This window comes from Notamacropus eugenii, chromosome 1 (assembly GCF_028372415.1).
Source record: "Notamacropus eugenii isolate mMacEug1 chromosome 1, mMacEug1.pri_v2, whole genome shotgun sequence".
NCBI lineage: Eukaryota > Metazoa > Chordata > Mammalia > Diprotodontia > Macropodidae > Notamacropus > Notamacropus eugenii.
The window spans coordinates 350,356,437-350,374,487 of NC_092872.1; the positions used below are offsets into that span (position 1 = coordinate 350,356,437).

The following is an 18,051-nucleotide window of genomic DNA, read 5'->3' on the forward strand; positions in this document are numbered from 1 at the left end:
CAAGAGGACCTGAGTTCAAATCTCACCTCACACACTTGACACTCACTAGCTGTGTGACCTTGGGCAAGTCACTTAACCCCAATTACCTCATCCTGGGTCATTTCCAGTCATCCTGATGAATATATCTGGTCACTTGATTCAGATGACTCTAGAGCGGAAGTGAGGCTGGTGACCTGCACAGCCCTCCCTCGCTCAAAACAAAGTCAAGTGCAAGTCATGTCATTATTTCTCTGATGGCACGGTCTTCTTTGCCAATGAAGGATGAACACACACTTAAGAACCCCTTTGTTACCAGCTTGTCAGCAAACATATTGAGGAAAATTAATAAAATTACCCAGTTTCTGCACTTAAAGGACAGTAAACCATTTATTGTTAGAGCTTCAACTCATTAAGATTTGCGTTATCTGACCTTCATGTAAAATAGAGATTTCTCAGTACAATTTAGAATTTAAAATACTTAAAAGTGTCATAGCTACTGCGACTCTTTAAACATCCAAGTTCCATAAAATCAGATTACATATTGAAGTGGAATTATTTTATACTTTAATATTTAATTTTTTAAAATTTTAGTATAGTATTTAATGAGTATGCAAATATAATGAGGATCAATTATCCGTCTTATTTTAGGGTGGAGTTAGGTGGAACTGCAAAATACATTTAGAAGCTTTGACAGTGTACCTTTGAAGTCACTGTATTTGGTTTTTTAAGTGTAATATCAGTAGTTATTTTTACAGCGAGAAGGATCTCAAAATTATAAGGAAAGACAATGGAGAGATATGAATAAATAAATAAATACAACTATTCACTTTACACATTTTTTTTAGGAGCAGTTGTATATAATTATCACATTTTAAAGTTGTTTACTCAAGTTTTTCTTGAAGTAAACTTATTTGCTGTATATGACACTAATAGACATTGTTTTTGAGAAATTTGGATATATGATATTTTCAGTTGTAAGAGAAGTAAATTTTATGATTGTGTTTGATTTTTTTTTAAAATGGTATATATTGGCAATGGTTAATGTTTGAAAATTTCATTTCTAATCAGATTGCTTATCACAAATATCAGCTAACCTCTCAATTGAACTATTGATTTGAACAGTAAAGTGAAAAGTTTATGCTTTTATCTTTTGAGTGATTGAATTGATGTTAAAAATTTTACTATATTCCATATTGATGCTATTAGAAACACTTGATCTAAAATATTTTGAAATAAATATAATTGGGAAAACAGTTTTCATAATTTTAGTATAATTCATGAAAAACTGGACTTGTAAATTATGTAAATTTTAAAGATAGTTGACCTTTAAATAGTACTATATACCTAATAATTTCAATAGCAAAAAAAATTCAAAGCATTCCCACAATGAAGTTTAATGAACCTAGAGATTATCTTGTAGTATGACAAAAAACTTGTCAAACTACTTTTAATAATGCCTCGGATTTAGAATTGAAAATCCACAAATGATTAAAATGCTGGTTCCATGATGTGTATTTTGCTCTGAAATGCTCTCTGAAATCACTTTTGGAATGTTGCATTTTTAAAGTTTTGGGCCTAGAGAGCAAAACCTGAGTCTTTTTTCATATTCTTTTCATTTTTGTAGCAAGTAGGAGAAGTATAAGTAGCTATTCTCAATGGCAAAAAATATATGATGGAAAATTATTGCAAATTGTTAAAAGTTTAAGTTACAGATCAGTGTTTTAGTTACCAACTTGCACTTTTAGTCAAGTCACCTTTTTCTGAGAAGTGTTTGGCTATGACTATCATTTAAATCAGCTATTCTCCACCTTTGTTAATTGTTACATGATATGTTTGAATAGAGCAACGATTTTTAAGGTATTAAATTGAGTACTCATAAAGTCTAGGTAAGGTTAACTCTGGGTCCTTTTATTTCTCCCTTTTACTTTGCATCCCCCTTTTTCTTCCCCTCACCCCCTCAAAAAGGGCAAAATTTTCAAAAATAGCTTCCTTACCCCTTATTGAAAAATACATCCAGCTCCTGTTCTAGAGCTGGGACTGCTTTAGGAAGAGGGAAAGAGGAGCCAGGGTCAGAGGATTTCTTTGTCCTTTAGAATTTCTTTTCTTTTTTAAAACTTTAATAAGTTGAGTAATTGATCTTTACCTTCTTTGTACAAAAGGCACAATGGGCACAAGAAAATGGAAATGCTACAAAGAATGTGGTTTCTTAAAAGTTTCAGGATGTAGAGTGCTAAATTTAAGTAATCCCAAGTTAATCTATAGAAAGTTTTCTGTGTCTTCTAAGGTGCAGTAAACGTCCAAACAGATAATGTCTACTCTTTATTATTTTTTTTTTTTTGCTAATAAAAAGTAAATTATCTAATATTTGACATATCATTATATTATATCATTAGATTAATATTTTCATTTTTGGAGTATTTTAGCTCAGTACAATCAGGAACTGTTTCCTGTATACTTTTTCTTGTTACTTAACTCCTTCTAACTCCAGGTAATTTTGTGGTCTCTGAGTGTCCCTTTTGGGTCTCCTAGACTCTATTGAGATAACACATGCCAGATTATACTTAAGAAGCAGCTATACAAAAATTGACTTCCATACTATACTTAGCCTTTGTGTTAGATTCAGACTCTAAGATTTAAATCTAGAAATAGGTTCTCACAAATGGAAAAGGCAAGTTAAATAGTAAAGTTCTTGTCCTTTCTTTTCCCCCTTTTCAGCCTTTCTTTTACCTCTTCTTTTCCTCCCATCTTGCGTTTTGATTTCTCCTTTATTTTCAGAAAGCCCATACCTTTCAAATACGAACATCATCTTGTGACAACAATATTTTTCCATCTCCTACAAATAAAAAACAAAAGAACTGTTTGTTATAACCTATCGCTATCCTCATCCTAAAATGACTTAACTTCCCATGATATGGCATTTCAGAGAAAATTCAGACACATAAGAAGGTGTCTCAGTAGATGTAAAACAGAAAGGATATATATTAATTTTAAGTGATACTTTTCTACCTGACCTCGAATACAACAGATTACATTTTTCCAATTAGATAGCCAAACTTAAGTAAGTCTGAAAATTCCCTTCTTTGTCTTTCTGGTTTTAAAATTTTATTAGTCTGGGCTGATATTTAGTTACCATTCCAAAATGACTTTTGGACTCTTTTGAACTACAGCTTCCATTTTGATTATTGTTGTCTACTACTTAGTTTTTCATAAATTTGGCATTCCTTTCAGTATATGTGTCTGCGTATATCTGAATAAATGTTGAACTTAATCTTTTTTGTAGGAGCGATTTCAGTTTCCTTCTCATGTCACAGATGTATCTGAAGAGGCAAAAGACCTCATTCAAAGACTCATCTGTAGTAGAGAGCGCCGACTAGGACAGAATGGAATAGAAGATTTCAAAAGGCATGCATTTTTTGAAGGAATAAATTGGGAAGATATACGAAATCTTGAAGCGCCTTATATTCCAGATGTTAGCAGTCCTTCAGACACATCAAATTTTGATGTAGATGATGATGTGTTAAGAAATCCGGTAAGCGTAAAAGCACTGCTTTATTGATTATTAGTATAACCTTCACATGAGAAATATATGCCATTTTATTCCCCGTTTATTTTTTTAGCAATTGATTTCCAAAGATAAATGTTGTGACTTTTGAAGTTTTGGCAATTTGGCCTTTGTACTTTCTCTGATGTCTTGGTCTAAGACTCTCAGTTGTATTTTGCATTGTAACTAGTCTGAAATTCTTCTATGTTTTATTATCTATACAAATGTAAGATTTTCTATTTGTATGCATTTTCCTTTTCAAAGTAATTTTATGTGTATATACATGTTCCTGCTCCACCACTTGAGAGCTATGTTACTTTACACAAATTACTTAACCCTATTTGTCCCATTTCTTTATCATTAGATTGTGGATGACTGCTTTGCTTTCCAGGCTTGTTTTGAGGAAAGCACTTAATAGATTTGAAGGTCCTGTTTAAATTTTATCAGAAGTTACATTATGGACAAACCTAAATTTTTTTAAAGTTGCAGAAGATATCATCAAGGATAGATAAGAGTGACTACATAAATGTGACACAGCCCTGTAAAAATAGTGTCAATTCAATTTCACAAATATTTATAAAGAGACTACCATGAGCAAGGTACTATACTACGTTTTGAGGATACCGAGATGGCATCAAAGTCCTTGCCTTCAGGGAGCTCATGTTTTAATTGAGTGTTGGTGAGGGATATAACGTGTACAAATAAGTATGGTAAAAAGGAAATTGGGGAGGAAGAAAGCTTCAATACAGAGGAATCAGGAATGGTGTTAAACTAAAGTCTTAGCTCCTGAGTCTAATCTTGATGGAAAACAAGAATTCTAGTAGTAGACATGAGAAGAACATGCATTCCAGATACAAGGGTAGCAATGAAAATTCATGGAGACAGGAAATGGAATGTTAAGTTTGGAGAAGAGCAAATACCCTCCTTTGGCTGGCATGTAGAGTTTGTGAAGGTTAGTCTTGTGGTATAAGGATAGGAAAGTATCTTGGTTAACATGGAAGACCTTAAATGCTTTGCTGAGAAGTTTCTTTATCCTAGAGAAAATGGGAGTTCAGGGTTTTTGAGCAGAGGAATAAGAAGACCTATACCTTACCAAAATATTTTGGAACCTTATAGAAAATAGGTCAAAGAAAGAAGAGATTGGAAACAGATCCACTCAGAGGCTACTACAGGTGAAGCATGTTTGGGTCTTAAACAAGAGTGTAGGCCATATAATAGTAAAGAAGGGCACTGATGTGAGAGATGGAGGGGTAGAATGGACAAGGTTGACAGCTGATGGGATGTAGGAAATAAAGAGAAAAGTCAAGGGTGATTCAGAGATTATGAATTTGGGAAGGAGCTAGTATACTCCATAGAAATAATGATTTGTGGGTTAATGTGAGTTTTGGTGGGAAAACTAATTGATCCTGTTTTGAAGATGCTGAGTTTGAGATTCAGGGGGAAAATCCAGGAGGAGATGCCTGCGGGAAAGTGATGGTGCAGAACTGGAGTATAGGAGAGACATTAGGGCTGTACATATCTATTCATACATACATAGTACAGATATATATTGTACATATATGTATGTATATTCACATATACACATATGCTTTACATATTCACATATGTATACACAAACACATATGTTTCTGTAGAGATAATATTTGAATCCATGAATACACATGAAATCGCAGAGGAAAAAGGGAGAAAGAGCCTAACTCACTTCCCCAGGAAACATTCATGGTAATGAGGTGATGATCCAACAAAAGAGACTGAGAAAAGAGTGATCATCAGAAAATGCAAAAGAGAAAAATGTTCTAGAAGATTAGAGAGGAAGAAGACTTAAACTTCTCTTTCTGTGTTTACTGGTTGTGAGGAGTTCAAAAAAGGAAGGCAGTTTTGGGAAATGAACAGTTGGTTAAGAAGTTGGGAACTGGGAATGAGTTTTGATTTTTTTGGACCACAAATTGTAATATAGGAATGGCCGTGTATGTTATTGGCAAACAAGGGCTGGTAAAAATGTATTTGGGAGAGATAGAAAGATGCCTACATTTCACCCACAGAAAATGCTTTATAAATTGTCAAGCACTATAAAAGTCAGTCATTATAGCACCTAGTTCTGGTTTCTGATCTAATGCTCTTTCTCTTAGTCAACAAACAGGACAGTCTAATGCAACTTCCTAGCCTTTCACATTTACTGTATTTGCAGTGTATGGAATATGTTTCGCATTTATAAGAAAAAGCCAAGAAACATAAAATAATCCCCTATAGATTGATTGTTATCATTGATTTTCAGAGACATGTATTTGGGTTTTGGTTCTATGATTTTTTTTTACTGTGGTCCGATGGGCTGTTTTATATGGTAAGTTTAATTTGGTTCATTGGATTTTACAGCTTATATGATGATGTTTTTTCCATAATAGAGCAAATCATTCTGCTCTCATATACCCCTATTCCCAGCCCAAAACAAATGACATTTTAGGAGTAAAGTTTAGTTAAATGAACATGATTTCCCAAAAGTAATTCTTCTAAAAAGCAATTCTACTCCCTTAAGTACTTAATGTGCTGTTTATTTTTTGGTCTTATGGCATTCTATTTTTTTTATTATTATTTTAAGATCATAGGATCTTAGATTTATAACTAGAATGAGCTTTAGAAATCGTCTGGTCCAACCTCTGTTTTACAGATGAGGAAGCTGAGCTGTAGGTTACTCAAGTCACCTAAAGTCACATAGAAAGCAAATGACACCAAGATTTGAATCCAGTTCCTCCGACTCCAAATCCAGTACCTCTTTCTACTACCTTCAAGGAGTGACAGATACTCTTTAGAAAAATGTGACAGAGTCCTTTTTTTGTGGTTCAGTAAAAAGATTGGTTATTTGTCTAAAAGTCTGCCCCATCTAGTGAGAATGCTCAGCCCCATTTCCTTAATTTATATAAATTTGTTCTCTTCCAATTTTAGTTGTGTATTTTAGTTAATTTTAAGTACTGAGTTCAATAGTAATGGAAATGTCCACATCATAGAAAAGAGCAAAAATATGACTAATACTGGTACTGTTTTTCTGAGACTATAAAGAAGTATTTTACATTGTGAGATTTGATTTCTCTGTTATCCCTCTCTTTACTAAAGTTTAAAGAATCTACTATATTACCCCTAAAATAAATAATAGAATTCAAGTGGACCAAATCCCATGTTTTTTAACCACTCCAGATTTGTAATTTACCTAATTTTAGGTTAAAATATTCCTTTATCTCTTAAGCTAGCTTATATTTATGATTATGAATTCAACTTAATTATTCAGTTTAATGTTTGATGAGAACTTAGGCTTTTATCTTCCACCTTATCTTTAACACTCACACATTTTAGCACTTAGAACACTATATTAAGCACTTACATAATAAGTAAATGCCTCTTGACTAGTTGACATTTCCTTACTGGCTCACTCTCTAAGTGACACGTATTTAACTAGGAATGGTACACCACACACACACACACACACACACACACACACACACACACACACACTGAAGTTTTCAGAGCTGCTTATGCAAAACACAGCATGTGTTTAGAATTAATTGCAGATGTCTTACAACATATATTTTTACAAAAATAAGCAGTCATGTAAATCATCATAAATTTATTTTTTACACTTATCAAATTGTGGTATTATTTCATATGACCTATTATTAATCAGAGAGTGTGATCTTTATTCCCTTGTGATTGTGGCCACGTGACTTCCCCCTCTCGGCCTTAAGAATAACATTAATAGCTAACACTTATATAGCATTTTAAAGCTTATAAAGTGACTTACATGTATCCCACTTGCTCTTCACAACAGCCTTGGGAATAGGACTTATTTTTATCCCCACTTTACAGATGAGGAAAGTGAGGCAGCTAGAGATCAAATTACTTGTCCAGAATCACATAGCTAATAAGTGTCTGAATTTGGATTTGAACTCAGTTCTTCCTAGCTCTAAGTTACTAGAGTAACTACTCTACCTTGCTACTTAGCTGTCATAGCTTCCTTATCTATAAAATGAAGGAATTAGATGAGATAAACTCTTAAGATCCTTTCCACTTGAAGTCCTGTGAGCCAAGTAGAGATATCCAATGATTGAATTGCCCTGTTGTTATGTCCTAGAAAGTCTTTTTATTCCTCATCTGAACATCTCAAAATTATTGAAAAAAGTTATGCATTTCTTCAGATACACAACTCTTCTCCCCCTCATACATTGTGTTTGTTTTTTTCTTGTTTTGTTTGAACATTATTTTTTTAATATGTGGTTGTGTGGTTTGTTTTTTTTTTTTTTTGCAGGAAATAGTACCTCCTGGCTCTCATACTGGCTTCTCTGGTTTACATTTGCCATTCATTGGTTTTACATTTACAACCGAAAGGTATGTCTTGATTTATTACTTAAATTACTAACAGATTAGTAATTTGGAATTAAATAAATGGTTATTTTATTGAATGGTTATGAATTGTAAGGTGTTAGTATTAATGCTATTTGTTAATGTAATAAGAGTCAGTGATTCTATCAATGATGGAAGCGGAACACTAGATTTTAGATCTTAAGAGACAGTCCTTCAAAGTCTCTACAGTAAGAATTAGTCCCTCAAATTCCTATTTCCTAGTAATATTGTTAAAAACCTTTCAGTTGTTAAATTTCATGTGCCAGAATAAAAAATAAAATGATCAGAACAAGATCTTCGAAAGTTTTATTTGATTCAAAACCATCTATAAGAATTGAACTATAGATTGCATTTCTGTTGGGTACTATTAAGAAGGAGAATCTTCACAAGACTCTACTGCCCTAGATCTTCCTTCTCACATTTTAAAATAAAAAGGTGTCTTGAAAGAGAAGTTGAGTGTTAGGAAGAAAAATAGTTTTCCACAGTGCATAAGGCCATGTAAGACACTGACTGACAGTCAGTTCTTGATGCCTTCAGTTTATGGAACAACTGTTGCCAGGAAAAGATCTTCCATTGAGGAATGTAGAAAACCTGCTGTGGTATGGGGCAGCAATCTTGAGGGAGATCTTATGTCCAAGTTAGAGCACTTTGCTCCCTGGAGAAAATTGACTAGAACTCCGGAGTATACTAGTCTTTGTAGACATTCTTAGATTCTTGTACCTTGGAGAGCTCCATTTGAGCTTCAATCTCCATATATTACTGACTAAACATAGTACTTGTCTTGCCAAGCCTTTTTAAGCTATTGTGTAAATAGCTCATAAGTCTGACTTAGATATGTACCCTTCCTGAACCATGATGGTTAATAAAACAAGGAAATTCATAATGTCTCTCTGAACTATGTAGTTTAAAAAGTTACATAATCAGTAGTCATATTAACTGTTTACCATAGAATCTTAGAACAAGAAGAGACCCTTAGAAGATCATCTAATTCAGACACATTACCTCAAAACCCACAGAGATGGTGCTTTTGCTACATTTCTGTAGAAAATTAGTATCAGAGGCAGAACTTGGATTCTCAGTACAGTGTCTTTTCTTTATACTCTTTCCTGTCAACCTGACCTTCATTCTGCTTTCAAAATGGTCTTTCTGTCACATTGATCTGGCCATGTCAATTGTTCGACCATTTTGAACAATTCCTCCATTTTTAAGGCCTTCCACATTCTGGTGCTCTTTTAACCTTTCTAGCAGTGTATCAGGTATTTCTTTTCCATATATACTGTACACTAGCCAGATTGGACAACTTTCTGCCTCTTGAACATGCATTGGTTTCTCAGATCTTTGTGCCTTCACTTAGGTTGATTCCTGTGCCTAGAATCCCCTCCTTTTCTTTTCTAAACTACAACTTAAATGCTGTTGCCTTTACTTCCCCTACCACTTTATTTTGTAACTCTGTAATGTGCTTTCCAGAATTGGACTGAAATTGCTGTCTCCAAGGTTACCTGATCTCTTAACTATTAAATCAAGTGATTTTTTTTCTCAGCCTTAATAATCCTTGAATTTTATGAAATTTTAACACTCTTGATTATCCTTTTCTTCCCTTGCATTCTTTCATGTTGATTATTTCCTGTCATGTTAGCATCAGTGTGTCCCAATCTTATTTCTTCTCCCTCTTCTTTCTCCATCTTATTGGTAATTTTATCTTTTCTCATAGGTTGAAGTATCATCTCTATGCAGATGACTACGGTGTGCACGCATGTGTGTGCGCGTGTGTGTGTGTGTAACCCCAGTCTCTCTTCTGAACTCGTTCTGTATCATCATCTGCTTGCTGTGTATATTCTTCTGGATCTTCTTTAGAAATCCCAGAGTCAGCATATATAACATGAAACTGGAGTCCACCCTTTTTCCAAATTTAAATGTTTCTATTCAAGTTAACGCTTTCATTCCTGTCACTCAAGTTCATAAAAACTAAATCCTTGTCAGGTGTTCCATTCATCTGTCTCTACAGCATCCATTCACAGGGACTACCACTGTAGTTCATTGCCTCATCACCTTTTCCTGGACTACCAAAAGTCTCCTAAAATTCCTATTCTCTCTCTAATCCATTCTTCACACAGCTGCCAAAACAAATCTTTGCAGGGATAGCTCTGACTACTTCCCTAGTGAAAAACCTTGAGTAACTTCCCATTACTTCTAAGATAAAATGGAAATAGCCTTGCACCTAAGATATTTCCCAGCGTATATTCCCGTAGATCATTCCTCATGCCTGTATTTTACTCCTTACTTATCTCTAGGTCTCAGAATCCTTATCTTCTTTTAAGATTGAATTTAGGGATATTTTTTGATGATGCCTTCTCTAATCTCTGGCCCATCTCTCCTGCTAAAGTTAATGATCCCTCTCTGCCCAAATTATTATCTTCTTCTGTATATATATTGCAAATACCATTCTCTTTTCCCTTCAGGAGAACGAATGTCAGCTCCATAAAGGCCAGCACTGTTATTCTTGTCTTTGCATTCCCAGTGCCTAGCACAATGCAAGAGCAAATGATAGGTGTTTAAGAGAGGTTTGTTCAATTGAATTTACTCAAATAGGTTAGAGCATTATAGTTATTTGTGTCTATTTTATCACTTTAACTGATAGACTTACTAGATCCTTGAGGGCAGGTACCATAACTTACATGAACTGTGTTTGTTTATAAACCTAGTCTCACAGTAGATACTTAAAAAAATATTTGTTGACCATGCTGTTATTGAGTAAATAACATCAAATTTAGCATTTCAAGCTACTAACCCTGATGGTGAATGCCATGAAATTTTTTTTATTCAAATTAAACTTGAGGGGAAAAAAGTTTTTACCTTTGCAATTCTAAACTAGTACAAATGAAATTCATATGTGCCCAGGTTATTGAAGTCCCATTCTAAGAAATTTTGCCAGTTGCTTGCCTTTCATTCTACTGTTAGGTTTCTAATAATCAACAATTTAAAACAACTACAACAACAATCATGTTTTTGGCTCCATAGCCAACAGTAAAGACTTGTAAAAATGTTTTTGAAAGTAATTTTGTTTTCCAATTCTTAAAATGCAAAAAAAAAAATGCACTTTGTATTTGTTAGATTTTTAAAAACTTTTCTCTTTGGTTTGCAGCTGTTTTTCTGATCGAGGCTGCCTAAAAAGTGTAATGCAATCTAATGCTATCACCAAAGATGAGGATGTGCAGCGGGATCTAGAGAACAGCCTGCAAATTGAAGCATATGAAAGAAGAATACGAAGACTAGAGCAAGAAAAGCTGGAATTGAGCAGAAAGTTACAAGGTCAGTTGTGGAAATGATTTGTAGTCAGCATCCTGTGGCAAAGTAGCTTTTGTGATTTATTTCCAAATGAGCCAAAACTTAAGTTCATTCTAACATTTTTCTTATTCTCATTCTCTAAAGAATCCACACAAACTGTACAGTCCTTTCATAGTTCAGCTCGCTCTACAGGAAACTCAAACAGAGATAAAGAAATCAAAAAATTGAATGAGGAAATTGAACGGCTAAAGAATAAAATAGCAGGTATGTGTTTTGATTTTAATGTGTAGCACTTCAGTTTCTATATTGGAGAGTCAAGTGTTAATCTCTCCAAATTGACTGAATTCTCGATTTAAAAAATCAAATGAAAAATATTCTCAATTATTTGAATTTGGGTGGTATTTGTTGTTAGATCGAAATACTCTTTGGTTGTAATAAAATACAGTTAATTGTAGGCTTGGGAAAGAAAAATTGACTTCCCAAAAACTACCCTAGTGTACACACACACACACACACTCTCTCTCTCTCTCTCTCTCTCTCTCTCTCTCTCTCTCTCTCTCTCCCTCTCTCTCTCTCCCTCTCCCTCTCCCTCTCCCTCTCCCTCTCCCTCTCCCTCTCCCTCTCCCTCTCCCTCTCCCCCCCCCACCCCCAAATGGCCAGGAACTGTTTCCCAGCAACAGATCAAAGAATATAAAGACATTTCTCAGAAGAAGAATCACAAACTCTCAGCAACCATATAAAAAATTGCTATAAGTCATTAATAATATGTGAAATGCAAATCAAAACAACTCTGAGATTTCACATCTCACTTATTAAACTGGCAAAGATGATAAAAATTGAAATACACAAAGTTGAAGGAATTCTGGAAAGTTAGGTATATTTATGATTGTTACTGGAGCTGTAAATTGTCTCATTCGTTCTGGAAAGAAATTTTGAATCGATGCTAACATAGTGACTGACATCACTGCCATATACCCAAAGGAGACCAAAGTTATAAGGAAAAGTCCCATAGATAACCACAATATTTATAGCAGCACTCTTTGTATCAAAAAGTTGAAAATAAAATTGATGCCCATCCATTTGGGAATGACTAAACAAATTGTAGTACATGAATGTAGTGGGGCTTTACTGTACCAAAAGAAATGATGAATATGATTTCAGAGAAAATTAGAAAGACTTAGAAACTTTTCTCAATCCTTATCTTTCTTAGCCTCTCTGTCTTGACTCTGTCTTGACTGCTCTGTCCTTGTTCTCTCCTATCCTTTTGACCTTTCTTTATCTGTCTCCTTTGCTGCGTCTTCATCCGCTATGCTGGGCTCTCTCTCTTCTCACTCTGTACTAATTCATTTGGTAATCTCATTAGTTTCCATGGTTTCAGTTGTCATCTCTATACAGATGACTTTTAGATCTCCTTGTCCAGCCATAACTTCTGACCTCTAATCTTGTCTTTCTCATTAGCAAGTCTTGTCTATTAGACATCTTGAATTGAATGTCCTATAGATATCTTAAACTCAAGTGTGGCTAAAACTGATCTTGTTAGCTACTCACCCCTAAACTTTCCTGTCTTCCCAAGTTCCCTGTTACTGCTGAGGAAATGACTGAGGCCAGATCTCAACTCAGGAAAATGAATTTTCCTGACTCCAGTCTAGCATTCTGTCCACTGTACCACCCAACTGCCCTTGATCCTATGTTTTGCTTATGTATTAGCCTCCAGTTCAGACTCTCATTACCTCATGACTACTGTAATAGTCTACTGGTTAGTCTCCCTTCTTCAGATCTTTCCCCATTCCACTCAGCTATCAAATTAATCTTCCTACAGTGCAGAGGTGACCATATCACATGCACATTTCCTCCTCCTTCCCTCCAATTCAGTAAGTTCCAGTGACTTCCTATTATCTTCAGGATCAAATTGTTTTCATAACTTTGCCTTCTTTCCTATCTTTGTGGTCTTACATCTTATTCCCTCCACATACTGTAGGATCCAGTGACATTAGCCTTCTTAATGTTCTTCAAATAAAGCACTTCACTACCTACTCCCAAGCTTTTTCCTGGCTGTCTGTCATGCATGGTATATTCTTCCTTATATTCACCTCCTCTGTTCCCTGGTTTCCTTCAAGTCAGCTCAAGTCCTACCTTTTGCAGGTAGTTGTTCCCCATTCTCCTTAATCTTAATGCACTCTCTTGAAGGCTATCACTAGTTTTTAATGTCTCTATTTTGTTTGTACTTAATTGTTGGCATATTGTCTTCCTAATTAGACTGAGAGGAAGAACTGTTGGTTTTTTGCCTTTCTTTCTATCCCCAGCACTTAGCACAGTGTCTGGTTTAGATGTAGGTACTTAATAAATGCTAGTTGACCAACTGACGGTGTTTGATACTTCTTATTTGCCTTTTGGGTTTTTACATAATCTTTCACAACTACCAATGCCTGATTAGCAGTGTTCATTATGTAAATTGTAGTTGTCTTTGTGCAAGTTGAAAATGTACTTACATAGGGATCATAGCACTATAGATTTAGATCTGGAAGAGACCAGAGAGGTTGTCTAGCACAATCAGGAACAGTATTCAAATCATGGTCTTCTGATTCCAGATCCAGTGTTCTTTCCATTACACCATTGCATCTTTTTTATCTAGGGCAAAATGTGTTTGGCCCAACTCAAGTCTCACCTAGCAGCATTAAAACTACAAAGAAAATAGAAGCCAAAAACTACCTAGTTAAAAGTTTGAAGAAAGGCCATTTGGAATCAGCCTGCCTACTTTGTAGTGACTAGAGAAAAAAAAAAGATTGATCATTAGTAGTGTGTAAAAGAGTTCAGAAAGAAAAAAAATTTGTCTATACCTAACTTAAATAACCCTGGACTAAATTAGGAACTCTTTTTAATGTCTCTGAAATTTGACTTTATCTGTCAAATGGCACATTGAAATGGGAGTCAGGAAATCATCTGTCTTTTGATCTGGAGGTTTCCTCAAGAGACCCTTCTCATCCTTACATCCCTCATTTTCCTTCCTCCTATTCCAAAGGAAGTTAATCTACTCAATGTTGTCACTCCATCTGGGGCCAAGTTGCCCCGAGTGAGTGATTCAAGCCTCACTATAATCTTCCCTTACTCTGGCTAGCTTAGGACTTAGTAAAATATATAGGATCAAAAAAGAAACCAATTATTGAAATACAGTTATCAAAATTTTAAGAACAGCAACATACAAGTTCATAGATTTCACGTTAAGAGCTCCTGATCTAGTATCCTGGATATTGATGGATCCACTAATAACCATTGTTTTGATTCTAAGTAATAGTCAGCCTAGATCCTAAACTCTTTTCCATTGTTGATCAGCCCTATTTCCTCATATGCATTTTTGTCAGCCTTGTTTCCCCTCCCACCCCCCAGATCTCTGTTCAGCTCTACCCTTCCCTTCCTTTGTGATCTATAAAAGCCATATTCTATTTTTAACAAACTGTCTTTCCTTTTGGACTTCTTTCTTTGACCCTCCATCCATCTCTTTGCAGTAACAGGAAATTTGCTTTCCCTCTTATGATAACTGAATTCCTGGTCACTTTGTCTACTACTGGAAGTAACATCTTTTCTCATATTGCTAGACAGACTGGACGAGTAAGAGGGGTAGGCATGTTTATTGCTATTCACTTTCAATTCCGCTAGGGAGTAGCTTCCCTATCACTTCATAGACCCCTCTTCTTTTGAGGTTTACTTCATCCTATTATGTCACCTTATCCAGATCCAGATAATAGTCAGTTAGTATCCCCCACATCTTTCCTAAATCCCCCTACCTGCTAGTGTCTTCTTCCTTCCCCTCCTACCCCTCACCCAATTATCTTGTATGTATTTTGCATATACCTACGTGTTGTCTTCCTCCACTAAATTGTGTTCCTTAACATCTGGTACTGGTTTCATTTTTATCTTTGTATCCTGGATGTATAGAGCAGTGCCTGGCACATGTCAGACACTTAAATTTTTGGTGGTTTATAATTATTTTCTCGGAGTGTAAACCAAGGAGTAAAATTCATGACTCTGAAATTATGAGCAGTTCAGTAACTTTTCTCACATAATTCTAATTTGTTTTCTAGAACATTTGGACCAATTCACATTGTGAATTATGTGGTTTGTCTTCCTATAGCCTTTTCAACATTGACTTTTTCTATCTTTCACAAGCTTTATCATTTTGATAGGAATGAGTTTTAATTTACATTTCCTTGATTGTTATTGATTTATAATGTTTTTTAAAATATGATTGCGAATTGTTTTTTACTTATTTTGGAAAATGTTCCTACCTTTCTGACCATATATCTATTAGGCAATGAGTTGTCTGGCTTATAAAATTTTGTCAATTATTTATAGATTTTGGATGGCAGACTTTTCTCAGTTATATGATAGAGTTTTTTTTTTTTCAGTTAATCATATCTTCTTTCTTTTAGCTGCATTGATTGTCTATAAGCTTTAAAATCAAAATTGTTTGTCTTTTATAATCTCTTCTGTTCTTTGTCCAAATGTGAATTTTTTCCCTGATTGCAGTTGTAAAAGATACAGACTTCCAGTATCTTCTAAATTTTTATGTTGTAACTTTGTATATTTGATTGCTTATCCATTTGAAATTTAACATGATAATAAGATGTTAGTCTAAATCATTTTTCTGCAAACTGTTGTTTTTTTTCTCTCAGCCTTTATCAAAGTGTGTTTTCTGCTACCTCCCCCACCCTATTCTGAGCCCAGGACAGGTAGTAGGAACTCAGTAGATATTCTGATAATATGCACTATTCAGACAGGGCAAAGAATACTTTGCATATATTTTCAATATTTTATTAGGCCAGTTTAGACACAAAAGAATGGACATGTGAATTTCCACATGGTTATTCTGATATAAGAAGTCTTTGTTTTTAATTGATGCTTTTAGTTAAGGTTACTTATTTGCATTTATATACCTTTCTATTTTGTTGTTGTTTGAGAGGGCCATTGCATCAGGGAGACGATTTAAGTGAGGGAGGGCTGTACAGTCACGAGCCTCACTTTCTCCTGCAGAGCCATCTGGGTCCAGTGACCAGATATAGATCAGGAGGACTGGGGATGGCCCTGCACCTTTCTGTTTATTTAGAACACGACTGACATGCCAGCAGCCTTTCTAGTCTGAAAAATTTAGGCTAAGAGCAAGGTTTCAACCTCGTAAATCTAATAAAGATGATTGGGGATAGGGGACTAATAAGATTATAAAATTTATTATAAATAACATTTGAATATAGATTTACATGTACTGTGTAGATACTCATGTGTATTTATGAATGGGTACATACACATTGTTCAGTCTATCTAAAGGAACACAAAATTGATTTTAACTTTTGTGTAGATTCCAATAGGCTGGAGCGACGACTTGAGGATGCAGTGACACTTCGCCAGGAACATGAAGATTCCACACACAGACTGAAGGCTCTAGAAAAGCAGCTCCGAGTGCTGCGACAAGAAAAGGAGGATATGCAGAAGGTAGCCAGGCTTCTACCTCTTAGGGGAGGAGGCACAAACCCATTCTAAACCCATTTGAAAAGTGATTCTCAAAGGATCTGTGCTTTCATCAACATGGGCAATTCCAGAATTAGTATTATTTTCCACCAATTCAAGACAACTTATATATGACTTTGGAGTTAAATTCTAGAGTTGTTCAAAGGCACATAGAGATTAAGTGACTTTCTCAGGGTCACATAGCAAGTGTCAGAGGTGGATGTATCTTCCCTATACCATGCTTTCTCTTTGCATCTGTCTGTCTGTCTATCTATATCATGCTGTCTTATAGCTCAGTAGTTATTTTAAAGTAGTATGTTGCTACTGTGGGTAGGCTTCATTTGTAAGTTCTAGTAGGGAAGATGAAAATATCCTTTAGCATTTAAACTTTATCCCATGGCTATATTGGAACTTTAAGGTTTATGCAGAGCTATGACTTGGTTTTGCCCACATTTGTTACATGAAACCTGACTCTATCTTACTTATTCTTGTGAATTTGTCTTCATTGTAGAAATAAACTTATATGAGAAGTTATCTGTTAAATTTGATTTTACTTTAACTACATTATTCAGTTGTTTTGTCATTGTAATTATGATAGATCATGTACCTTATAGGTCAAATGTGTCAAACTCATGGTCCTTAGGCCCCAACCAAATTTCCCGCAGAGGAAGCCAGATTAAAATATTATTGAGAAATGTTTAACAAAATTAACAAAAATGCAATACAGTATAAATAATGTTAATTTGTGGTTTTCTAAGTTAATATGTGAGTTGCAGAGATCTATTTCTATTTGAGCTTGACACTGCTGTTATGGGTGATTGTTTAATTGCACCATTAATTTTAAATTATTCCATAGTATGATAAATGTTGAATGTTTTGGCAGACTTTTATAGAAATTTTAGTGGTTGAAGCTCCTTATGAAAAAGAAAAGAATTCCATCTTTTTTTTCCCTTTGAAACATAAAAGATACTTATTTTTTTACCCATAAAATTCTAATCAAATTTAATTTTGAAGTAATGTTCTTATTTGATGATATAAGTTTTGCATCTTTATTCAGTTAAAGGTCTAATGCACATGACATTTCATTGACCCTTGATCCTTCCTATTTCCTTATGACTTTCCCTATGACTGTCTTGTGACTTTCTTCCTTATCAGTCAGTCAAGGATTTATTAAGTGACTACTATGTGCCAGGTACTTAGAAGTATAAGAACAATGAAGAAACAGCTTTTGCACTTAAGATATTTTTATTCCACTGTGGGATACAACATGTGCACGTGTAACCATATGCATATAAATACAAGGGATTTACATTGGGGGAATAGGCATTACTAGATGTGAAGCTCAAGAAAGGCCTCGT

The 18,051-nt window shown here is 34.7% G+C and overlaps 1 protein-coding gene across 1 annotated transcript in view; it reads left to right on the forward strand.

Annotated features, from left to right (window-relative positions):
* CDC42BPB (CDC42 binding protein kinase beta) overlaps nt 1-18,051 on the forward strand; it is a 154,806-nt gene that overhangs the window by 80,404 nt on the left and 56,351 nt on the right. The window contains exons 8-12 of the mRNA XM_072630158.1: nt 3,260-3,508; nt 7,815-7,894; nt 11,052-11,218; nt 11,339-11,458; nt 16,545-16,678. Of these exons, the coding sequence (XP_072486259.1) occupies nt 3,260-3,508; nt 7,815-7,894; nt 11,052-11,218; nt 11,339-11,458; nt 16,545-16,678 (750 nt within the window). The remainder of the gene's footprint in view (nt 1-3,259; nt 3,509-7,814; nt 7,895-11,051; nt 11,219-11,338; nt 11,459-16,544; nt 16,679-18,051) is intronic.